Source organism: Chlorocebus sabaeus, chromosome 26 (assembly GCF_047675955.1).
Source record: "Chlorocebus sabaeus isolate Y175 chromosome 26, mChlSab1.0.hap1, whole genome shotgun sequence".
NCBI lineage: Eukaryota > Metazoa > Chordata > Mammalia > Primates > Cercopithecidae > Chlorocebus > Chlorocebus sabaeus.
In genome coordinates, this window is record NC_132929.1 from 24,793,832 (window position 1) to 24,820,384 (window position 26,553).

Here is a 26,553-nt window from a genome sequence, read left to right on the forward strand (position 1 = left end):
TATGAATAATCAATAATCCAATTGCTACCTTTGTCACTATTATTCAAAACTTATGGTACCAAACATTTTGTGATAAGAAATAGTAAAGTACTTACTTATCCAATATGCACTGCACCAGCAAGCTCTCCACATCAGCTACATCTATGTTTAACTCCTAAGACAAAAGACTTGTTACATACTAATTAACACTTTAAAGACTTCATAATTTTACATAATCATTCTAATTTTAATTCATTTCTATCACTTAAAGGAAAATTAGTGAAAAGAAGATTTTTAAACATATTACATTATCACTTCAAAATATCTCCAAGAACACAGTTCTGATAAAGACTTAAAGTTTTAACTTCTGAAGTATATTCCTACAACAATTTTATTGTGGTTGAAGTTAATCCTTCATCAATTATACATTTTAGCCACTACTCTCCCCTACAAATTTTCTCTGAGGGTGAAAGTATCTTTAAAAAGAAATTTAGTGATCCCTAATTTCTTTGTTACAATGTTAAGGCTCTTTTCTGTTAACTCAATTTATCCCAAGAAAACAGAAAAATTCACATTAAAAGTAAAACCCAGTCCCAGCTACTCAGGAGGCTGAGGTAGGAGGATTGCCTGAGGTCAGGAGTTCAAGACTATAGTGTGCCACACTGTGTCTGTGAACAGATATTGTACTCCAGCCTGGACTATGGAGCAAGACCCTGTCTCTTAAAAAATAAATAAAAATAAATAAAAAATTAAAAGTAAAGCCCTTATGTTTAATTTTAAAAATGTATTATTATAATAAAATGTTACCAAGTTAGAGGGACTCATAAATGGAAGACTGGTATACTGCATTTATAACTATAAATTATAAACACCATTAAAATCCATGAATGTAAGTACCTTAGAAATAAAAGGAATATGTATTCTTGTGTAAGGCTTAATTAATTTTATAAGCACTTGTGTTCTGATGTTTCGCAAAAGCTCTGAAAGACAAAAAATTAAAGTAACATTTTATTTAAGTTTGTATGATATCTTTATGAATCATTATGTACTCCTAATTATCTTCTCAAAATACATTTTCCTGCTTGGCAAGGATATAAAGTGTTTAGATTTTAAAATACCTGGGTCAATGGATGCACAGTATGATCAGTTACTGCCTATCCCATAACTTCTTGTTCCCACCTCCTTGATTTTGTTGATGTTGACAGTCTACTAAAATATTATCTTGCCTTCTCAATATTACACTACTTTGTCCTCAACAGTTAACATACTTTAAGAAGCTCTGATTTATATCAGCCAGCCAAGTTCCTTGTTTCAGACTCTCTCAAAACCTAGAGTACTATATTTCATATAATGTGTTTACAATTTCCTCCAGTTTTGTCTTAAAATTTTTAAAAACCAGGTTGAAATTCATGTACAAAGATTCTACATTTTTCTATATCTATAAACTGCAGTATCATTCTAGGTTCATGTAAGAACTTTTCAAATGTCTGTTGATTAAAAGAGAAAGGAAGATGGGGAACAACAGAACATTACTTCTGATGCATCTGAAATTTAGTTCCAAATGGTCATTTAAAAACCTTCAAATAGCTCAATAATAGGTGGGAAAATTGGAGCTATAAAAGAGATTCAAGAACAAAGAGATGATTGTAGTCTTTGGTAATTCGACATAACTTGCTAAAAACCTCATTCACTTACTGGTATGAAACCTTCACAATGTTACCTTATCTTTCACAGTACATACATCTGAGCATTATCTATAGCAGGATATTTTCAAAACTTTTATTTGTCAAAAATAAACCCTAAAAATTAACTTTGAACCTAAGCATCAATAATAAACATGCAACAGCATCTATATTAGATTTTTTTAAAAAGGGACAGTTACCTTAAACAAAATGGACATTATATGTAAACTTGACTATATTAATATGAAATTGGCTAATTTCTTTAAATAGCTTCATAATTTTGAGGAATATCCCAGCCAATGACAGCATTTAGAAACATATCTATACTTTGCAATAGACAGAAGAAAAACAGCTTAATGCCATGCAGCTTCATTAAGAAGCATTTGTTTGACAATGGCAAAGAAAGTAATAGAATCCAGCTGGCAGAAAGAACATACCTTCGATGTGTTCTCTTATGAAAGGATCATCCATGATGTTGCTGTGATTTGTTTTTAGAATCTTTTCAAATTCAGTGATGTCATTATTCTGATAGGCACTAATAGAAAAACAAAAAGTGTAAATTATGTCAAACATGAAGAAGTTATGTATTAAATCAGATAATTCAAAGAGCCTGTTTCTCAATTTTCATATGCAAAAATCTAAATAATGTTATACTTTCTGTCATGGAAATCAGAGTTAAACAAGCACACATATCCTTCTGCCAAAAAAATATAAATTTCCTTTTCATGCTTTTGGTTTTTTAAAAGATAGATTAAATAAATCTTCTTTTGGGGTTATATACTATATTCATACATAGTTAATTAAAATCACTTCAATATCTTACTTTTGTTAAAAGTTGGCAATAAAACATTTAACGACTATTTAATGTTTGATGTTTCCAAATGAAATTGTGCATTTAATTCCTAATTGTTCATAATGAAAGGAACTGGGTTTCATGTACACTACTACATGAACGGGTATAGCCGTGTCTTTCAAATAAGAAAGTATATCCTCTGTGTAGGTTATTCAGAAAATGCAGCTTCCTAACTTTTATATTCTAGAAAGCTACCAGCAACTGTCAAAATTTTCAAAAGGAACATTTCTCAAATCTCTCTAACCTTAAAATCCCACTGAGCTATAAAGCAGAGACATCAGTGGCAGATAATTAGTGCCAACTAGGTGTACACATAAAGTCAAGAGTGATGGAATCCTCTGTTGCAGAAGGCCAAAGGCTGATTTATAGTCATAATTCTCTGAGGTATCTAGTATCTCCTCTTGAAATAATTCTGTAAAGCTCTATGGGGATTGCTAAAGGTGCTGAGAAGGAAGAATCCAACCTTCTGGATATGGCACCACTGTCTGCTTTATATGTATCATCAGCTATTCTGCACGCCCTCTGCTAGTGCTTCCATCTGTTGGGTCCCAATGTAACTTCATGTTAGGGGCAGGTGATTCAAGTGCTTCAACAGGAATTATTTTCCTCTAGTCTCCTGGCAACTGACTAGGAAGATAAAATTAGGAAGCATTACTTTCTTACCCACCCCAAATACACTGCTGTAATATACTATATAGGAGGACATATTCAAGCATTGAAAACACTTGCATAAACATTTATATTTGTATACATACGTATTTTAACTGTAAGACATTCTTCCATTTCTTAAGCGGGGTTTTTAAAAAAAACATCTTATAAAAATTGTGGGACACCATGGGTCACATCATGTGGGTCAAAATTTACCATTAAAATAAGTTTTGAGTTCCAATACAGTGGCTTCACTGGAGTAGTTGGATATAATAAATATATAAATATCATTATATATTCTGATGTAAGTCAGATAAAGTTCTGATAAATCAGTCCTTTAACCAATTTTAACGTACTTAGCCAATTTAATTTATATAAAATATAAATGTCTAGGGTAAAGCTTTTCCTCAATATTTCTTTCTAAATTGATGCTCAGCAATTTAACATTATAAACAACTTTGGTTCTTAGTTAATGTGACCAAATGTGAATGAAATAAACTACCTGAAATAAAGATGAAGTTTTCTTCATCTTTATTAAAAGCATCATAATTAAAAGTAAACTAATTCAACAACCAAATTAAAATAAACTAGTAAACAATAAAGAAACTGATTTAATGTGGTAACTTAGGTTTTTAATTCCCAACTGTTCTTAGTCCCTCTAAAAAAAACCCTTTTATTTTTTTTTTGCAGCCAAAATTAAGGTTTAAAAGTTAAATGAGGACATTTTACACAGGAACTTTAATATCATGAAATAAGTTATTTTCTCCAAGTACATACAATTTATATGTAGGTGACCCATAATTTGCAGTCTAATAGTATTTTCTGTTCAATGAAAAAGTACTATAAATAGAACTTCTGGTCACCTACATTATTTACATAAATCTGGAAAAAAAAAAAAAAGCCCTGCTTCATGTCCCTAACTACATTTTTCCAGCTGTGGTAAAACTCAGCTGTACAACTTAAAATAAAAGACCTGAAGAAACTTGGTAAATTTCTTATACTTTTTTAATGAATAAAACCCACAAAAACCCTGGGTTCCATTTATTCTATGCCTGGAGGAAAGTTTCTCTTACTCACTAATTCCTTTTGCAAAAATGGGCCTTTTCTTCTAGGTTTTTTGTTTGGTCTTATCTTCCATAATTTTGTTGAGTATTAATTGACTATGGTAGGTTCTTCAGTGGTTAACCATCATTACGAATCATTCAATAAATCTTGGGTTTCTTACCAGTACGACCCTTCTGCCACCCCACACTCCACCTCAGAAAATTATCCATTGTAAACATTTTTAAAAATACTTCCATCTTGTCATTGAGAAAATATATGAGTAAAGAAATATGCTTATGCTGTCTTGTCTTACTGAAAATTCTTGACTCATCTTGGACTAGTTCATAATTTCATTTTGGATTAAGAGAGGTATAGGCAGTACCATTGTGAAATAACATTTTAAGACATCCACAATCAATTTTCCACTGAAAGACGCAGGTGCATGTGTGTGTGCGCAGACAGACACACACACACACACAGATAATAGGAAAACTAAGTAGTAGATACTTTATAAAATCTTGTGGCTACAGAAAATAGCATGTAAATAACTTCAGAAAATAAAAATTCTACTAACTTTTCTAAGAAAATACAAAAGGGCAAATGTTGAATATCAACTGAGTTCTGAAAAGTTTTATCTTTCGCTCCTTTATGAACTGCTTTAAGGAAATTTACCTTAACTGAAATATAAAATCTTACCTTACTAAATTCGTCATTGCTAAAATTTCTGGATCATTTTTGTACGGCTTGGCCTAAACATAGTAAAGAAAAAAATTAACTAAGTATATGTACAAAGAAATAACATTTTTAAAAAAGAAATAACATTTATTTCCAGATAGCTGATAAGAGAAATTAACAATTAAAACATACGTACCTCCTGTGAGTCAAATGGATTTATTCCCGATTTCATAAGCATATTTGCTAAGACCAAATATTTTAAGCAAGTGGTTCGTCTTGGACTTCCAGATTCATCATAATTCTTGAAGGCTTCAAAAAAATCAGTGTGTGCCTTTTCAAATTCACCTTCTCTCAAGTGCATTTTACCACCACATTCTGTGAAGAATAAGACACGAGAAAATAGGACATTTTCATTCTGTAATAACAAGATTGACCACCTCATAAAGGCCAAATGAAAACTATTTCAGTGCCTCTCAGTTTTTAAATTCTATAACTTGAAGAGTACTGGCCTCAAGGTATACACTGAAGTTCTAAAAAGCAAGAGTTTAATTAAACACTTTGATATCTCCCCATGCCACTGCCCACCCTCTCCAAACCAAACTTGCCTCTGATAACTCCCATAATCAGTGGATGAGGGATGGCAGACTTGATGTGAAGTGATTGTTCATAGAGTGCTTTAAGTTTTTTGTTATTTTTCTGTGCTGTGTACATTTGAATTTCCAAAGCATATATTTCTAATAACTGTGTACCTTTTTTCAGATCATCTTCTCCATCATCGGTCTAGGAAAGCAAATACTTAACTTTAGACAAGATAGAATTCAGACAGTAATTCTTACTTGCATTAGCCTGGAAATCTTACATTTATAATACTATTTCCATGTGAAAAGGCAACACAAATTTTAATTGGAAGTTACAGTACTAAGAATACCACTTGTAATGGCCAAAAAGAAACTAACACATCCTTTCCACTTTTTAGTTATTAGATAAGGAAAAAGTAGCCAAAGGTTTTTTGTACAGTAGTCCTTCCTTATTCTAAGACCTCCAGTGGATGTCTGAAACTATGTATAGTACTATGTTTTTTCCTATATAGTAAGTCCTCATTCAACACTGTCGATAGGTTCTTGGAAACCATGGCCTTAAGCAAAACAATGTACGATGAAATCATTTTTTCCCCTCATCAATGTGGTGTTGAACAAAACAACATTAAATCACAGTTTCTAAGAACCTATTAACAACGTTAAGTGAAAACTTACTGTACATACATACCTATGATTAAGTTTAATTTATAAATCAAGTACAGTAAGACATTAACAAGAACTGATCATAAAATAGAACACATAATAATATACTGCAATAAAAGTTATGTGAATGTGATCTCTCTCTCTCTCAACATATCTTATTTTCAGACCACAGGAAATAAGCTGACCACACGAAACTGAAATTGAGGAACGCAAACTGTGGATAAGGGGTGGGGGGACTGCTGTATGTATGAAATGTTTTAATGTTTATGTTTTTATCTAGGAGATTTATTATTGTCTTCCCCAAATCTTCACAACTGCTTTAGAACCACTTATTCAAGTAAAAAGCCCTTCCTAAGTCCCTTCCACATGCCAGGCGCTGGGTCTATCATCGGGAAATACAAAGTTAAAAATCCCAAGGTTCTTGGTCTCAAAAAGTTCACACTCTAGTAGAAGATTAATCTGTCAGTAGATAAATTACAATATAAATGACAATGACTAGGTGAAGCATAAACCAAGTGCCCAGGAGAATGAAACGGGGACTAACTTTCCTGGAGGACGTCACACGAATCACAAAAAGGTGCTGACATTTGAGCATGCCTTTAAAGTTGACCAACAGCCCACGAAATGTGGGCCATGAAAAATAGCAATATGATCAGCAGTAAGATATTCATAAATATCTCACACTGACATACACTAAGCCAAAATTTATTGTTTATTGGGTCTTCAAACTTAAAATTGTTTAATTATTTACTAATGAATCATAACCAGAGTAAAAGATACAATATACAAAACAATTTATATATCTAGAGTATCCTTCATCTTTCCCTGAACATACTTCCACCAAAGTACTAAGTAATATAATGCTATTTACCATCCTGATAGCATTTTTCTTACGTTCTTAAAGCAAAACTTCTTCAAAGGATTTTCTCAAATTCCTTATATACATACTGAAAGACCCTCCATCATTCAGAGATGGCTGCTCCAACATTTCCATTTCACAGGGAACTGAACCTCCAGTTGGTTATGAATCAGACTAAAGCATCCTAACAATGTGTAGACAAGAAATAATTCCTAAGTGACTAATCCGCTTTACAAAACTATTGAGTATCTGCAGGTGATTCATTTAGAACAGTCTCTTGATCATTTCTCCCATTCACAGAAATGACACATATATCATTTAAATACTACATGGTGGCGGGGGTGGGGAGGGGTTGGAAAAAAAATAGTACACGGCACTGGAAGAGTTTAAAAATACTTAAAGCAGTATTTCCACATTCAATTTAAACTAGTATGAAATGATGTATTTGGTTAAGACAAAACAGGGAATATAAAATGAAAGCCTGGTTAAAAAGTTATAGAGCCATTCTGTCCTGACCATATGGCTTTTCAAATTTAAAGTAATTAATTACAGAAAATAAAGAACTCAGTACCTGTCACACTAGCCGTACTTCAAATGCTTGATAGCTACACATAGCTGGTGCTACCATATTGGACAAAAGATATAGAACATTCTCAGTATCACTTAAAGTTCTGTTGGACAATGCTGCTAGGATTCATATAAATCGGAATATAAAAATATCTTTATTACACATGCTTATAATATCCTGGCTCTGTTTTCATAGGGTATATAACTACATATCAATATAATAGTCAAGTATTACAACAGGCCTGTTTGTTTATTGATACTTGGTACCTCATTACACAAAGAATAAAGATTGAGGGGCCAGGCATGGTGGCTCACGCTTGTAATCCCAGTACTTTGGGTGGCCGAGGTGGGTGGATCGCGTGAGCTCAGGAGTTCAAGACCAGCCTGGGCAACACGGCAAAACCCCACCTCTACAAAAAAATACAAAAAGTTAGCTGGGCATGGTGGTGTGCGCTTGTAGTCCCAGCTACTTAGGAGGCTGAGGTGGGAAGACTGCTTCAGCCCAGCAGGCAGAGGTTGCAGTGAGCCAAGATTGCGCCACTACACTCTCCAGCCTGGGTGACAGAGCTAGACCCTCTCTCAAAAAAAAAAGAAAAAAAAAAGGTAATTTTATAACTTATTTTCTAAATTTTATTTTTGGGATAATGCTTAAACAAAAACATCCCTAAACAATATTTTGAATACAATTATTCATTATACTTTTATTATGAAGAAATATTCAGAAAAAAATAAGGGAAAGCTACCTGGCAGGACTGATGTAACTGGCGTAAAATTTTTTGAAGCTTTCCATATTCCTCTCGTTCTAAATACAATTTTCCAAGCTGCAAGAAAGCAAACTTATTAAAATCAAGATTTCAACAGAAGATGTGTATCTTCAGGAGACTTTATTAAAAACACCCACCCACTTTTCAAAAGAAAAGTGTAAGTAATTATAATTGTTACCTTTGTGTTTGTCTTAAACCACAGTCTATCATTCTTAGCATCTTTCAAAGCTTCCAGTGTTGTTTCATAGAATTCCTGCAGTAAATCCATCTGACATAAAAAATCAGAATTCTATAATTGTAAACAGCAAATTTGTACCTGTTAATAAAGTTAATTTGAACAAACTAAAAGTGCATCTTTGAACTTTAATACACATAAGATACACTATCTGTATCTTACTGAATGTCTTCTACAGTCCAAAAAATTAACAAACTGAAGCAAAATACAGACCAAATTTACAAGTGCCATGATCGGTTGTTTTATAAAACCCAGAAAATATTTCCCCATATAAACATACTGCGGTAAGTTCTCATGCTGTAATAGTATACGTTTGTCCTTCCCAAACTAATAATTCATTCTGTATTTTATTTTACTTTTTAAAAAGCTAGTCAAATGAAGCAGAGGAGTGGAGAAGGAACAAAGTAATCTGTAACTGGTTGTGCTCAATTAGCTGTAAATACCACTCCACTCAGATCAGCTACTCATTTCATATTAACAGCAGTAAACGAAATGTACATAGAACTAGTTGCATTGTTATTAACAGTGTATATCTTATTCACTCAACCCTTATCTGGAGCCTACAATGTGGCAAACACTAAGCATGCTGGTGAAGAAACAAATAAGCTCCTTCCCTCAAAATTCTTCTATAAATGTGTCTAAGTAACTCAACTGCATAGCTTTTAAGTCACTGGTAAACCATGGAGGTGTGTGGAAAGAAAAGTCTAGTATAATTTTAGCTATGTCTAATCACCACCAATTCACCAATCTGTGTGGCATTTTTTCATGGAAATCATTATTTGTTTTACATCTTGTTAAGTTCCCCTGCCCACCCTCTTTCCCTACTTCTGGCTTTGCCTTTGTTTGAATATCTAATTCTCTGCTTAACTGGATCAAGAAGACGACTGTAAGAGCAGGAAAATTTCACATTTTCAGAAAACACCATGTATTTATGCATGACTACTGATGGCATATTGAATAGAACTGAGTACCGCCCACCCAGTATCTGTTGTTACTTTCAAAAGACAAAAACCTTACATATAACAGCACACAGAGCATGCAGTCCTGAAGTTTCAAAATCACTCGATTCCCTCTCCTTGCTCCAATTACTGGCATAGTATTTATAAACAGTGTACCAAATATGTTTTGATGACACTCGTTTTTAAGAGTTGGAAAACATTTCCCCACTTTAGGAAAGCTCCACAATATATAACTTAACTCTAGAATTAGTGTCGTTAAGTGTTAATATTCTAACAAAACATGTAAGTTTACCTTCCTCTATTTGCATTACATAAAATTTAAATATAAAGAATAGAAACTGCCTGAAAAAAATGACATTTAGTAGAAAAGACATTAAATGAGGCTGATTTTGATCTGAACATTCTTTGATCATGAGTACAAAAAAATCAAATATTCTAAGAAATACTAAATGATATAGAGACTATATCTTGTACCCAAATATCACAGAGTACGAGGATGAAAAACTAAAACTGAGGACTATACTGCTTACAAGGATAAGACCAAATGACCCAATTAAAAATTATCTTGCAAAAAAATATATAAAACAATCATTGGTTTTCTTAACAACCAAAATCTAGACTCATAATGAAAGCACTATCACTCCCAATACCTTCTTTAGTTTCTTTCATCAGTAGCTCTTCTTTCATTATCCACCCATCCTTTGCAGAAGCATTTACTGAGCACCTGTTGAGTAATGCCAAACACTAACTGATAAGAGCACAGGCACTTCTCAAAGATTTTAATATATCCAAATCCATACAAATAACCTGTGATTCAGTGTATTTAACACCTCGGAATGGCTAGCTGAAGTGCTAATGGAATTCACTAGAAGGACCCGTGGTAGCAACTGTATAGGAGTCTAACAAAAGTCTGAAAAGTTGTTTACAGATTTTAGTATCTGAAGCAATTATTTAAAGAGATCAAGCTGGAGTTATTACCTTTTATATAATCAGTAATATAACCAGGAAAATAGTACTTATCATTTTTAAAGCACACTAATAACTAGCATAACTACTTAAATAGAAGTTCTAGGTCTTTTCATTTGTAAAGAACAAAGCCCTTACTATAAATAATAAACATACTGACAGTGCTAAGAGGGGAAAATTGAGTCTAACCTGTTTAGAAGTAGAGATATAATCAAGAATAGAATTAATGGATTTTTCAGAATAATTTCTTGTGACTGCACTCCGAATATAGGTCAATAGCTGTTTATATCTATTCATCATTTCTGGAAAGTTTGTCTGTAAGAAAAGAAAAATGAATTATCAGATGCAAATTTAGGTACTAAAATATGTACACATGATTAAGGTTATAGAATACACTACTACATAATGAAATGTAGTTCATATAGTTCCTAATATAGTTTTGTAAAAGAGGAACTATGTATGACAGGAACATTATAAACATTATCTTAAATTTGAAATGACTAGATTACTCAAACCAAATGTATAAAGTTAGCTTATAAAACAAGTACAACTGTTAAATTTTCCAAATTTCAGAAGTTGTCATTGTACAACATAAACCTACTAAAATATTCATAAGCCAAAACACACAAATAAAATCCAAGTTTTTTCTTTTTTTTTTGAGACAGAGTTTCACTTTTGTTGTCCAGGCTGGAGTGCAATGGCACGATCTTGGCTCGCCACAACCTCCGCCTCCCAGGTTCAAGCGATTCTCCTGCCTCAGCCTCCCGAGTAGCTGGGATTACAGGCATGTGCCACCACACCCGGCTAATTTTGTATTATTATTATTTGTTTTTTAGTAGGGACAGGGTTTCTCCATATTGGTCAGGCTGGTCTTGAACTCCCAATCTCAGGTGATCTGCCCACCTCGGCCTCACAAAGTGCTGGGATTACAGGTGTCAGCTACTGCACTCGACCAAAATCCAAGTTTTCAAATGCCTTGGGTACCTGCTATACAGGTTATTAGCTATATTCTCCCCTGTAATTTTATCCCTTCCTCAGGAAGCTCTGCAGTAAGAGTTACTTGTTTCTTTTCTCCCTATAACTGGCTGGCTATATATGAAAATGTGAAATTAAACAATCTTTTCAAGCATCAATACTAATTTCATATCAAGAAAAGTCTCCCCATCTAAGGTTCTACTCAACAGTAGATACAGTTAATGTTGTTATTCCTTGTATTTGTACTATTGATGTTGTTCCAGGAAACAAGAATGGTCTAAAAAATAAAGGCGTACTGAGACTTATTCTGGGAGAGGTTTACCAGTCCTAAGTATATCCTGTAAGTCAATTTATGAGTCTAACCTTATAACCTGCATCCACAATCCTCACAATCTGCAACTGCTATTAATCTCTTTTTTTCCTGAGTTCTATTCTATTTTTTTTAATCAAAGACATGAAGCACTGGCAGATACAAATGCTCCTTTCCTTGACTAATTAAACATATGTATTTATTAGGGTGAGGAATAAACTAATAATGTTGTAATTATCTTGCCTATGACAATATATTCTGCCCGGAGGCACAGCATGAAGAACTAGAAAACTTGAGAACAATCCCTGAAACCTTCTAAGCAAGAACTGAATTACAATAAAGAAAACAGTAGAGGTGGATGAGACAAAAAAAAAGGATAGAACTATGGAAATATATATAGATATATAACCATTTTTGTTTCCAAGTTTCATGTGGGGGTAAATGATAGGTAACATCCTGTCAGTGAGCTGCTAAATCCACATTACAGTACATATCTTGTAGCAAAAGGGAAATCAGAGAAATACGACTATCCTAACTTTGAAGCTGTACCTTGGCACTGAAATAGGAGTTTTGCAAAAAGTTACAGTTTTTGGTTGGGCTTGGTGGCTCTCTCCTGTAATCCCAGCACTTTGAGAGGCTACGAGCATCGCTTAAGTCCAGGCTGAGCAACATGGTGAAACCTCGTCTTTACAAAAAAAACAAAAATTAGTCAGGTGTGGTGGCATGCGCCTGCAGTCCCAGTTACTTGGAGGCTGAGGCAGGAGGATAGCTTGAGCCTGGGAGGCAGAGGTTGCAGTGATGCAGTGAACCAAGATTGCACCACTGCACTCCAGCCTGAGCAATAGAGTAAGACTTCATCTCAAAAAAAAAAAAGTTGCAGTTTTGAATTTATCTCCTTATGTTAATTTATAGTTCATTCAAAAAACAATTACATTATAATTAAAGACTGAAGGAAGAGTAGGTAAATTGGTCCCAGAGCAGTTGATAGTAAACTCTTCCAACTTTTTACTATCTAAAATCACTACACACAACATAGGTCCTACTCTGAGTCCAATCAGAAAATGAGGGGCAGGTACAGAAGCTGAAATCACTCTTGTGAACCATAACTTATTCACAGATGCTGCTACAGCAAACAAAACGTAGATAAGGTAGACAAAATAACATTAAATGCAAAAAACCCTCTCCCTTCCTTCCTACCCACTCTGCTCAAGGTAAAATGGCAAAACCAAGTCTTAAGGGTAACACAGTGTTCAAATGGATACAAAACGAAACCACTGCTAGTACATTAAAATAGCGAATTTCTATAGGGACTCTTGGTATTATCTCAAATCACAGAACCTACGAGTTAAACATTCAGCCCTTAATGTCACTATGATTGCTTAATCACAAATTTCTGTTCCTTGAAACGCTTGGTGCTTCTTCCACAGCCTTCTAAGTTATTAATCTGAATACAGTAAATGTTTGTGTTTAATATTCTTGCAAACAAAAAATGGAAAGAAAGCACAGGGGCTCTGGGCAACATAGAAATGTTTTGAGAGTATCAGAGCAGTAGGAGTAGAAAGGGTAAATATAATGCAGATAATTTTCATTCTTTAACTAGATTTAAATGCAATATACAATATACTTAATAACATTTAACGTGTTTTCAATTATTCTGATATATTTTGGGGAAAAAATGAACAAAAACATTTTGTGAACAGCTTCTGTAGGAGATGCCATGGACTGCCCCTCCTATTAAAGGTGAGATAAACGATACCAGAGTGAATACCTCAAAAAGAGGAGGTACAAGATTAATAGATGTTACCTGGAAACAAGTACTAGTCAGATAGGATAGAGAAGCTAATGGGGAGGAACAGGAAACATATCATATGGGAAATACAAAAATAGGGGAAAAGGAAAGTGGCAACATATCAGCTATTCTTCTATTTGCCATAGTTTCTGAACCTTCCAACTGCTTCACTCCCTGCTAATCTGAGCTTCAACTTTATCTTTCTCTTAAAAGTTCTTCTTCTCCTTTAGTGATCTAAGATTCATGTTTGTACCTAGTCCTATCATCTTATAACCATTATAGGTTCTAAGAATATAACAACAGATAAAACAAAGTTCTGCTCTCATGGAGCTTACAACTTACTTGGGGGGAGGGGTGGTGTGAAGAGGGGCAAAAAATAATAGATCACATGGTGACATATGCAAAGAAGAAAAAGAGCAAAGAAGAAATTTAAGTGATGATGGGAAGAATGTTATTTTATATCGGGTGGTCATGGGAAGGCCATCCTGATAAGCGGTGCCATTTGAGCAGACACCTGAATCAAATGAAGAAAAAACCTGTATGGTTACAACAAAGAGCTTCTGAGGCAGAAGAAACAGCAGGTACAAATCTTTACACAGGATTGTGCTTGGGATGACTTCAGGAACAGCAAGAAGGCCAGTGACGGAGCAAATAAAACAGCAGCAAAGGATGAGCTTACATAGGGACTTGTAGGTCATGGTAAGAGTTCTGGATTTTACTGAGGGAGATGGGGACCACTAGAAGATATGGAGCAAAAGAATGGCACAATCTGACTTACATTTTAAAAGGATCACTCTGCTACTTGTGGAGAACTGTAGCAGGGTAATGATGAAAGTAAGGAGACCAGTTAAGAGGCTATCGCAATAATTCAGGTAAGAAATCACGGTGCCTTGGACCAGAGTAGTAGACGTAGAAACGGTAAGTAGCAGTCATACTGGATATGAAGCCACGTGGATTTGCCAATGGATTATTTGTGGGGTAAGAGACAATGAGAAGAGATAAGCATAATGCTAATGTTTTGGCCTTAGTCAATGGAAGAGAAACCCTTTATAATACACAGGAGAATTTTAAAACTCCAAAGTAAACACTAATCCTTTGTGGAAAAGTCAATCTATTAATAATGGTGGCTCATGCCTGTAATCCCAGCACTTTCGGAGGCCGAGGCGGGCAGATCCCGAGGTCAGGAGATCGAGACCATCCTGCTTAACATGGTGAAACCCCATCTCTACTAAAAATACAAAAAACCAGCTGAGCATGGTGGCACACGCCTGTAGTCCCAGCTACTCAGGAGGCTGAGGCAGGAGAATCGCTTGAACTCAGGAGGCAGAGGTTGCAGTGAACCAAGATCGCACCACTGTACTTCAGTCTGGGTGACAGAATGGGGGGAAAAAAAGCAGCCCAATACTGTAAATGCATCTAAAAGAATAAGTTTTCTTAAATAGAAAACTCCTGTATCCTATGAAGAATCTTCTTTTTTTAACTTAGTATTTACTATAGCTCTAACTGCAAAGTAGACTAAATATAAAAACACACCCAAAGTAGTACTTAAGAAAAGAAGATACAATAGTACTTTGTTGTAATGAGGTTTTTACCTAAAAAATTTATTTCATTAGTTTAATTCCCCTCAAAACAAATCTTACCAACTTGAAGTTAATCTTAATCATTTGTTTCAGTGCTTTAAATCCCCATTCTCCTTTTTCACCTTCAAGTTCCAAAACCTAAAAAAGAGGAAGAAATTTTTAGTTTATCTTAATATTAACATATTATTTTCTAATGATGTCCAATGTGTAAGTATTGAATTAATTTTATACTATATACATAAAAAACATTTCCCCAAGGATACCACCATTTCTCAATGTCATTTTTAAGTCTCTAAAAAAAACAAGTTGTAAGATGCTTACATAAGGCTAAGCAAGCTTAAAGTTCCTTCATCAGGAAAATTAAGAGCTACTTCTTGATTACTATACAGTTCCTGAAATATTTTTTCCCCCGAATAATCAACCTATGGTAAAAATAATCCGTAAGTGTAACAGTAAGTCAAGAAATCAAGCTATTTATAATAACGAAACCTCAACTGTGTGATTCACCCCTAAAAGAAACAAGACTGCAGTGATAATACCTATTGACCAACCATGTTGGTGGTTCTTCTGCCAGAACCATTCTAGCTTTTCAGGACAATGGCCCTGCTCCATAGACAGCTTGATTGGAAAAAACATCAGGATAACCCTTTTGAAACATTTGCTTGTGCTGCCTACTGCTAACTGATAGGATAATTAAGTATTCAAAACACATTTCTGAGATAAAATCACCTGGACTTATTTGTTCTAGTATATCATTAAAAAAAATTAACACACAGAATCAAACGGAAAAGAATATAAACCTTTTGGAAACTGCTTAACGCTGCTTTTGGGTCATCTTCTTTTAATGCTTTGGAATTATAGTACTGATTTTCCAAATCCACATTTGGCTCGGAGTTACTATCTTCAGAGTATTCCTGTGTTGGAAAGAAAGAAATATTAAAAGAAAAAAAAAAAAACCCCCACACATAGCAATGTAAAAAGTGAATGCTGTTAAGACAGAAAGACCACGTATTTTTACAAAACAAAACAACCTTGAATACATACATAAAATGCCACTGATATTCAACAGTTATATAAAACCAGGGGTTGAAGAAAGGAAGAGGGTGTATAACAGAATATAATCATTTCTTTCTTCCAGATGAAAGTTAAAATTTCTACAGAATCAACATAAAAGAAGAAAGCAAAAACCTAATATTGGTTAATGACCCCAATTCTGTAGTGGTTAAGCTACATTGGTCATTTCATTGGTCATGAAATCTGAGGGAAACCTAATGTAGATGTGTTCTAACTATTAATCTTTGGTTCTATAATTTTTTCTATTCCCCAAGTCTAAATTTCCTTATTGTAACATGGTTTAAAACTAGCTAGGATGGTAATCTACACATGGCAAAGTCATCTAGCACTAAATATAATTATGTTAATAAGAATATTTGCTTTATGTGCACTATAGAACAGCTGTTTATACTAATGTTAATCAGCTTTATAACAAATCAAAATAAATAAAACAAAATGGATTTATATAATTTTATGACACTTTCCATTACATGAGTTCAATTCTTAGTGGAAAAAAACGAGGCAGAAGGGAAAACTGGAATAAAACAACTATTTTGTAGCGTAAACAAGAGTTTTACACAGTTCCAGGACATTCAGTCTAATAACGAGGATTACAAAATACACATGGATTGGTGTAATGGAAATCATTATCTTATGAGTCATAAGATAAAGATTATTTCCTTCTCAGCTATAAGTCATTACAAAGGGCAAGTTTATATCAAATTAAGAATAGTACCTGGAAACAAACACAAAAAGACAAGAATAGTTTTATAGTTATTTCTAAATCCAAATACAGGTAACAAATTTCTTTATGAGATATTTATGAAAAATTATGTTACAGTCTCATAAAAGCATAGGAGAGAAGAAAGGTATGCTGTGTATAAGTTATTCGAAAGCTCAAAAATACATTAACACAAGATGAATTTTTCAGTAATCAAGAGTGGCTTTGTAATGTGCGCCCTCTGGAGGATAATTCCTTCCTCGTGTGAAGACATGAGTCTGTCAGTCTTACAGATTTAAGACCTGGAATTCCGTTGTGTTTAACATATGAAAATCACTTGATGAAACTAGGTAGTAAGTTTCATAATTACTCATTTACTTCTTAACCTTTGTAATCTAGGCTTGACAACAAAGAAACTGATCAAGCTAAAAAAAGAGAAATTAGTAAAGAATGAACAAGCCAACCATACACAGAATGATGCTGTGACAGTGATGGCTTCAAAGCTGGGTTTTGAAAGATAAATGGAAGTTTGCCCGCTAGACAAAACGAGAGAGGATAAAGAGAATAGTACATGTAGTAACAACATAAACAATGGAAGGCAACTATTTGTTGGAACATAAAAGTCCTTATTGACTCTACCTTCAAAATAAACCTCAAATCTATCCACTCCCAAACCCCCTGCTTGCTACCACCCTACCCTACCCAACTACTTTCATCTCTCCACAAACTTTAACAGCCTTCTCATTCTCCTTTTTAAGTTCTAATATCCTCATGGTTAAGCAGGTGAAATAATTCTCACAAAATATAAATTATCTTATTCCTCTCCTCAAAAATGGTTCCCATTCCTCTTAAAACCCAGAGCGAAATAATCAAAAGTTGACTCCAGCGTCCAGCCTTATATCCTATCAAATTCTCCCTCATTCACTTTGCTGCAGCCATCCTGGCCTTAACTCAATGGCCTTAACAAGTGCCAAATTCTCCCACTTCTATGTGTTATTCCTGTTTCTTTCCACCTCTACCTCTACCTCTCTTCATCTGGTTAACTACTGCATATCATTTCAGATCTCAGCCTAAGTATCTTTAGGGAAGACTTGGAGTAAAGAATCACAGCTATAAAACCCACTCTATGCTTTTGGAAATCAGCTCTTTTCTAATTGTTTTATTAAGTTGGAACAAATACAAATGGATTTACCATATATGATTTATCATACAATAACTAAAATAAAAACTTCACTTAACACTGTTGAAAAAGATAGAGGAATAGCTCGCTGAACCAGAGAATTATTTTTTTTTTTGCAACCTAAACCTTCAGAATGCAGCCTTGAACCTGGAAGTAAAATGAAAAGTATTCCTGATTTATGTTGATCACAAAGTAAAAATTCAGAGTCCATTTATTTTTGGTTTCTTGGCTCAAAACAAATTAGAAAAAACAATTAGGTCAGGTTTTGAGAAGAGGAAAGTAGAAGCTGAACAGTATACATGACAACAGTAGGACTAGTGTTTTGGAGCTTCCTAGCAAATGAGAAACAGTATTTTAGAAAGGGAAGAGATTAACTTCAATTATCTAGAAATTACTGAACCAATTATAACACTGTTAAAAACAGGATCCTTGACATTTCCTGTCATTTCTCACACAGTGTCTTGTCATTCAATCATGGAATACTTATAATAAGACTAGTTACCTGTAACTTCTGGGACCTGGTAGATTTCAGATAGAGATTTCTAAACTTCAGATGTTACAACTCCAAAAAACAAAAAACAAAAAACAAAACAAAACAATGACTGAGACAAGATTTGATTCAGCCCTCTACATTTTGTGACTATATTCTTTTGGTTTTTCATATCATATGGATTAAGAAATGGCATGTATAATGTTCTTGCATAATTGCAATTCAACTCTTAAAACAAATGTTACTGCTACAATATAAAAAAACATGAGAATTGGCACAACTGATATTCTACTGATAGACTACAAATAGGCAGTCCCTTGTTATGATCTGCAATGCCATGTTCGTATGGCTTGAACCAGCCATCATGACATCACTAATCCATCATTTGCACCCCACTGCATCAATTATCACAAGCTGTGCACTACTGCAAATTATTCTTCAGTTATTACACAGGCATAATTTTTCAAACTAATGTTTTGAAGTCTTTGGAAGAAAAATTCTATTGTTTAGGTGCTTCTACTATTTATACTCAACAATCATGATCTTTAAAACATGCCAGCAATTAATTATTGCTCACACAAATTCAAATTAACAACTCTTCCCCTCAAGGTACTCATGGTCTATTAAGGAAGAGATATGCAAACAAAACTGTAATATAATATAATAAATAATAGACACACATACTAAGTCCACTGGCATCTCAAAAAGGAGTAATCAACTACTTCTGAGTTAGAGGAAGGAAAAAGATACCCGAGTCAGGTATAAAAGGAGTAATCAACTACTTCTGAGTGAGAGGAAGGAAAAAGATACCCGAGTCAGGTATAAAAGGAGTAATCAACTACTTCTGAGTGAGAGGAAGGAAAAAGATACCCGAGTCAGGTACAGAAGTATGAATAGGAATCGCCAGCAATGGGGATGGGCAGCTGAAATAAAGCAATTAATCTGTAAATGCAAGGAAGCTTGAAACAGTATGAACAGTTTGGGCTGAAGCACAGGATGTTATGTAAAGGGTTGATGAAAGATGAACTGGTATTGAACAGAGGAAGAGGACAACAGAAATCTTGCAAGGAGATTAGATTCAATAAAGAGCCTCTAAAAGATTTTACAAGGAAATAATCAGATTTGTGTTTCTGGAAGAGTACTCTGGTAGCAATGAGGTAGTCCATTGTATAATCTTAAGTCTGGCCAGGAGCTGTGAAGGCCTGATCCCAAGAAGTAGAATGAGGAGAAAAGGCAGGGGACACAATAAATGATGGAATAAACACAGAAGATGTTAAACAATGTTAGGGAGGTAAAATAAAAGTGCCCATATGGGCACAAGATAAAGGAAAATAAAGTGATCCATAATGACTATCAAAGGCTTGGTAACACATGATGCCATCACTCAGAATAGGAAATCTAGAAGTATTGAGTAAGTATTGCTAAACTGAAATAGTTACGTCAAATGAAAAAGAGATAATAATTTGTAAAAGTTTAAATGTTTTTTTAACAGAAGAGAAAGTGAAATTTTAATTAGTATATAAAGAATGCTTTAAAAACAAATGAAGAGTTTAATATATGAAAAATAAACAAGCACTTGTTTTACAAGAACAGTTGGAAAAGGATTAAAAATAAAAAAAACCCCTAAAGGTCAATAATAGTTTCAACCTACTCATGTCCTGATAATTCCCCCAAGCAATTTGTGATCCATCCACACAACCAAAATCTACTCTTTCTCAAACATATCACACAATTTTAAATCTCTGCTTTGGCATAAACTGCTCTTTTTGCTAGAATTCTAAACCATTTTCCCTCCTAACAACCTTTCTGCTTTTCTCCTAAGATACTTCCCTGCCCTAATACTGCTGGGAAATGTGTTCATTAACTCATCTTAGCATCACTCTTCTTAGCAAACTAAATTTTTTTTCTTCGTCATGCTTCCATATGACATGCATCTCTCTACCATAGAGCTCTGTATGTTAAAACAGGCCAAATTGTGAACTTCTCAGAAGCAGGAACTTTCTTATTCATCTGTGTATTCCGACAGCCTGGGATATCACAAAAGGCTTAGTGTTTGGTTAATTAAAAGATGGGTAAACATTCCAAAATAACACAACACACAGCAGCCAGGGTCAATTTTGACTGTATCAGGTATGTAGCTACTGCTGAACAGGATCAGTTCCATAGTTCATTTACTTACTCTTGTATCTATTGCCAATAGAAGTCCTAAGAAATGTACTTGAGGAAAACAACACTTACCATTAACAATGCTTTCCGAGCCTTGTCTAACAGCTGACCAGATGCTGGGCACACTAAGAGGTGTGGGCAGTGTTTCATTATCCTTAAAAACCAGACATGATTCGAATCCTAGGTAGCCATTTATGGTTTAGCTACTGATAAAAGTTATCCATTTAAAAAAATTCACACAAGTTAATGGGTGCTGATTTGTTAACTATGAAGTTAGAATTAAAAAAACAAAACAAAACAAAACAAAACAACTGTCTGCTGGGCACGATAGCTAACGCCTGTAATCCCAGCACTTTGGGAGGCTAAGCGGGGGTGGATCACCTGAGGTCTGGAGTTCAAGACAAGCCTGACCAACATGGAGAAACCCTGTCTCTACTAAAAATACAAAAAAAATTAGCCGGGCATGGGGGCGCGTGCCTGTAATCTCAGCTACTCAGGAGGCTGAGGTAGGAGTATCGCTTGAACCCGGGAGGCAGAGGTTGCGGTGAGCCAAGATAGTGACACTGCGCTCCAGCGCGGGCAACAAGAGCTAAACTGTTTAAAAAAAAAAAAAAAGTTGTCCTAAATTTTCAGTGTTCAAATTATATTTCCCAAGTAGAGCTATCATAAAGTCACATTTGTGTTTTAGCATCCTAAAAGAGCTACTATAAAACCTGGGCTCTAGTTCTGACTCTCCCACCAATTTGTCCTGTAAATTTAGGTAATCACTCATTCTCTATGCTTTAGTTCCTCTTGTGTCAAATTTGGGGGTTGAACCCTGTAGGAAGTTTCTAATTCTCACTAAGGTCCATATGTTCATTTCGGGATATAATGTACAAGTACAAATTCACTTTGTTGGATAGTTGTAGTTTACAGATTTAAGTTGCCAGTGAAGTCTTAAGTTTATTTTTTATTGAATTTATTTATGCTTATTAAATAATCATTAAGTTTATTATTACTTAAATGTATATAACTTTATTTTATTCTTAGCATGTAAAAGTTGTCTCCCATTGTTTTAGCTATCCTTGTTTGAACCTCTCCAATTTCATTATACAAGGTACACTAATGAGGTAATACAACAGGCCTTTTTGAAAAGTTGCCAATTTAAGTTCCAAATCAATATTTTTCTTCGAAGTAGTACCTTTAAGGTGCAGTAAAATTCCAATGATACTGACATGGATTACAACAAGTAATGCTTCTGAAATCCTCAAGAAAACCAACTTCACCAGAGTCGTGTGTTTGTATTCTGAAACAGCAGCATACAATTTAATGGCTCAACTTATTTATCAAACCTGACTCTTAATTTTCAACTACATCTACAAAAAGGAAAAAATCTGGCTAGCTTATTTTTTAAAAATAAGCTGCACATTGTTTTTTCAAAATATTGAAAACAGGCCAAATTCTTATCAATACAGAACTGTTTAAATAAAGGATGGTACATCCATACAATCAATGCAGCCATAAAAAAAGTAAGCGCCTTGCATACTTAATACAGAATAATCTCTCAGATAAATTAAAAAGCACAGAGCAAGATTTATAATATGCTATATCAATGTTAAAAAAATAAAAAAAAAGAGAGGATGAATAAGAATCTGTATTTGGTTATCTACCGAGAATGGGAACCAGACAGATGAAGAACAGAATGCAGGAAAAAACTTTGATGCACATATTTTTATATTTTCTGGTTTTGAACCATGTGCATGTATTATTTATTTTAAAAAGAGTGATAGAGTCACTCTCTGGCCTCTAAAGTAACATTTTTGCTCATCATTTACACCCTGCAACCTGCCCACCCCCAGTAACAAAAGCAATATAGGTTCCCTGTGAAAAGTCTGCCAGACAAAAACAAATTAAAAAAAATTAAAACCAGATGGGCACGATGGCTCACACCTGTAATCCCAACACTTTGGGAGGCTGAGGTGGGTGGATCATCTGAGGTCGGGAGTTCGAGACCAACCTGGCCAACAAGGTGAAACCCGTCCCTACTAAAAATACAAAAATCAGCCAGGCGTAGTGGCTTGCGCCTGTAATCCCAGTCATTTGGAAGGCTGAGGCAGAGAACTGCACCACTGCACTCTAGCCTGGGCAACAGAGTAAGACTCTGTCTAAAAAAAAAAAAAAAAAAAAAAAAAAAAAAATTAAAACCATTGATATTTCCAGACATTTTTCTATATTTTTCCCACCTAACAAAATTGGGATAATATGGATTATACTGTCTTTGACATTTCTGGAACTTAACATTTATACTGGATACATGTTCACTATGTACATAGCACTGGCAATTGACCACCATCTTTCTACTGATCTTATTAAAAGGGTGACAAATATGAGAGTCTATAAGAGATCCTGTAGCTAAGATTCATTTTCCTCCCCACTACACATACAAAAAAGAAAAAGTAGTAAAAATGCAGAGCATTAAAACTGCTATACCATAAAAAATAATGGGAACATGGGTGGAGCTGGAGGCCATTACTCCTAGCAAACTAATGCAGGAACAGAAAACCAAATACTGCATGTTCTCTGTTACAAGTGGGAACTAAATGATGAGAATTCATTAACACAAAGAAGGGAACAGACACCAGGGCCTACTTGAGGGTGAAGGGTGGGAGGAGGGAGAGGAGCAGAAAAAATAACTATTGGGTACTTGGCTTAGTACCTGGGTGATGAAATAATCTGTATAATAAACTCTTGTAATAAGAGCTTATCTATATAACTAACCTGCACACGTACCCTTGAACCTAAAAGTTAAAAAAATAAATAAAACTGCTATATATTAAGACAAGAAAAACAATACTAGGAAACATTTATTCCCTAATCCCAACTATGAGCTTGACTAGGGGAATATAATGAGGCTCACAGCTGGTCATATATTTAACCAAGTGGAATTATTCTAACTTTTAGACAATGTTTTCCTTGTAATACATTTAAATAATTATATCCAAATACAGGCTGGGCATGGTGGCTCACGCCTGTAATCTCAGCACTTTGGGAGGGCGAGGAATGTCGATCACCTGAGGTCAGGAGTTCGAGACCGGCCTGGCCAACATAGTGAAACCCTGTTTCTACTAAAATATAAAAATTAGCTGGGCATGGTGGCGGGCACCTGTGGTCCCAGCTATTCAGGAGGCTGAAGCAAGAGAATCACTTGAACCCGGGAGGCAGAGGTTGCAGTGAGCCGAGATCATGCCACTGCACTCCAGCCTGGGCAACAGAGCACAACTTCACCTCAAAAAAACATATATATATATTCAAATATATAATACCCTACATATAACAGGACTTACTGAAGAATAATTTTTGGTATAAAGTCAATTTGTCTTAAATCCTTTCTAAAAAGATTATTAGAAGTTTCATGGTAGAACGATTGGACTGTGGAATTAAAACAGCTTATCAATGGCCTTAACTACTTAATGAATGGCACTATGCTTACTATTTAGTATCATGGATCACCAAATAATCTATAAACCTGTAAAATTAGCACTGCATTAAATGTAATTTATTAGCACCATCGCCTACCACAGATTACTATGTTTAGAAATGCCTGCTTCTGCCTCTAAAAATCAAACAGATCTTAGAAAATACATGACCATACATCTATGTTGAATTTCTTTTACATTCATTTCTTCTTTCTTTAAAAAAAAAAAAAAAAAGTTTGTTTTATTTTAGAGCCTTCTTGGGCAGAAATCATTATTTACTCTATTGGGTGAAAACAGTACAGTTTTAGAAACAGAGTTAATTTTTCAGGTGGTATCCTAACTACCTATTTCTACCAGATTGGGGAAGAACAAAGTGATTTAGGGTGTTAAAATATATCAATGGACGACCAATAAAGATATGCTGAGTATCACTGTGGTCAGCAATACGCATGGCTCTCAGTTAACACTTCAACTAAAACGAGGTGATAATCAATTTTCCAAAAAAAAATACATATTTTATAAAAATAAATCTTGAGAAAGCAAGTCAATTCTGCAGATTTTTAAAAATACTAATAAACAGAAAAAAAAAAAAATCCCAGACAAAATAAGTATTTTTAAAAAAGAAAAACTCTTTTGGCAAAAGGTAAGCAGGAAATGGTAATCTCCTTCATTAATCTTTTTTTTTTTAAATATATGATTTAAGGAAATGAAAAATTACTAAACAAATTTTATGCCACCAAAAGTTTTAACTGTTAGTAAATTAATCATAAATAATTTTACAATTAGACACCTGATGAGAGACAGATCGTGGAGGAAGAGTTATTTAATAGAAAGCTAGGGGAAGAAAAAAAAAAACCCAAAAGAAAACTCCAACATTTCATTTTATTATGTAATAGTGCAAAATCTTACTGTAAGACATAAAAAAGTTAAGACACAGCTGGTTGTGGTGACTAACACCTGTAATCCCAGCACTTTGGAAGGCAGGGGCGGGGGCGGGGGGGGGGGGGGCAGATCATTTGAGGTCAGGAGTTCGAGACCAGCCTGACCAACATGGTAAAACCCCGCCTCTAATAAAAACACAAAAAATTAGCCGGGTATAGTGGCAGGCGCCTGTAATCTCAGCTACTAAGGAGGCTGAGGCAGGAGAATTGCTTGAACCTGGGAGGCAGAGGTTGCAGTGAGCTGAGATTGTGCCACTGTTCTCTAGCCTGGGCAGCAGAGTGAGACACCGTTTCAAAAAAAAAAGTTAAAGCAATTATATATTCAACTTCATTATACTGCTCATGTAGTGTAGGCCCTAAAAGGCTGGGAAAACATGGCCAAGTTAAAACATCGTATGTTTAATAAAAAATCTTGCAAAAGTTAATCGGGTACTTCATGAGACAAAAAGATTCTCACTGCTATTACTATATTACATTCTCAAAGATGATCAACTTAATCACAGCGCTAATAAGTTATGTATCCAACAGACTATTGTTTAGGAAGGAGATAAGCAGAAACATCTACAAACACAAACTAATAATACAAATGCAATTTCTTAAGAGATGACATACAGCTGGGCACAGTGGCAAGTGCCAGTAGTCTCAGCTACTTAAGAGGCTGAGGCGGGATGATTGGTTGGGCCCAGGAGTTTGGGCCCAGCCTGGGTAACACAGCAAAATCCCATCTCTAAAAATATACACATGAGTAAATAAATAAAGAAGACATACAAGTGGCCGACATATACATGAAAAAAAAAAAAGCTCAATATCACTACCATCAAAGAAATGCAAATCAAAACCACAATTAGAATGGTTATTCATCAAAAAGACCAAAAATAATAGAATGCTGGCAAGAAAGTGGAGAAAACAGAACTCTTCTACACCGTTGATGGAGATGTAAATTAGTATAGCCATTATGGAGATTTCTCAAAAACTAGAAGTAGAACTACCATAAGATCCTGCAATCCACTCCTGGGTTTATCCAAAGGAAAGAAAATAGGTCTATTAAAGGGATACCTGCACTCCATGTTCACTGCAGCATTACTCATAACAGCAAAGACAGGGAATCAATCTAAGTGTCCAGCAATGGATAAATGGATGAAGAAAATGTGGTATATATACATAATGGAATATTATTTGGCTATAAAAAAGAATGAAATTCTGTCAATTTGCAGCAACGTGGATCTGGAGATTTAGGTTAAGTGAAATAAGCCAGGCGCAGAAAGACAATTATCACATGTTCTCACTTAGATGTGGGAGCAAAAGAAGTTGATTTCATGGTGGTAGAGAGTAGAATGATAGGAAGGGTGTGGGGGGAAAGAGGAGTGGGGAAGTAAGAGAAATTGGTTAATGTGTACAAACCAACAGTTAGATAGAAGGAA

The 26,553-nt window shown here is 34.6% G+C and overlaps 1 protein-coding gene across 2 annotated transcripts in view; it reads right to left on the bottom strand.

Annotated features, from left to right (window-relative positions):
- COPS2 (COP9 signalosome subunit 2) overlaps positions 1-26,553 on the bottom strand; it is a 31,513-nt gene that overhangs the window by 3,163 nt on the left and 1,797 nt on the right. The window contains exons 1-12 of one of the 2 annotated variants that reach the window (XM_073012156.1): positions 21,917-22,076; positions 15,927-16,040; positions 15,187-15,264; positions 10,662-10,787; positions 8,491-8,580; positions 8,292-8,369; positions 5,487-5,661; positions 5,078-5,256; positions 4,903-4,955; positions 2,099-2,196; positions 877-959; positions 96-154 (exon numbers count right to left, since the gene is read on the bottom strand). In XM_073012156.1, the coding sequence (XP_072868257.1) occupies positions 96-154; positions 877-959; positions 2,099-2,196; positions 4,903-4,955; positions 5,078-5,256; positions 5,487-5,661; positions 8,292-8,369; positions 8,491-8,580; positions 10,662-10,787; positions 15,187-15,264; positions 15,927-16,040; positions 21,917-21,952 (1,169 nt within the window). In that variant the 5' untranslated portion in view covers positions 21,953-22,076. Of the gene's footprint in view, positions 1-95; positions 155-876; positions 960-2,098; positions 2,197-4,902; positions 4,956-5,077; positions 5,257-5,486; positions 5,662-8,291; positions 8,370-8,490; positions 8,581-10,661; positions 10,788-15,186; positions 15,265-15,926; positions 16,041-21,916; positions 22,077-26,553 lie in introns of those variants that run through there. The other variant, XM_008016644.3, reaches the window with a different exon arrangement.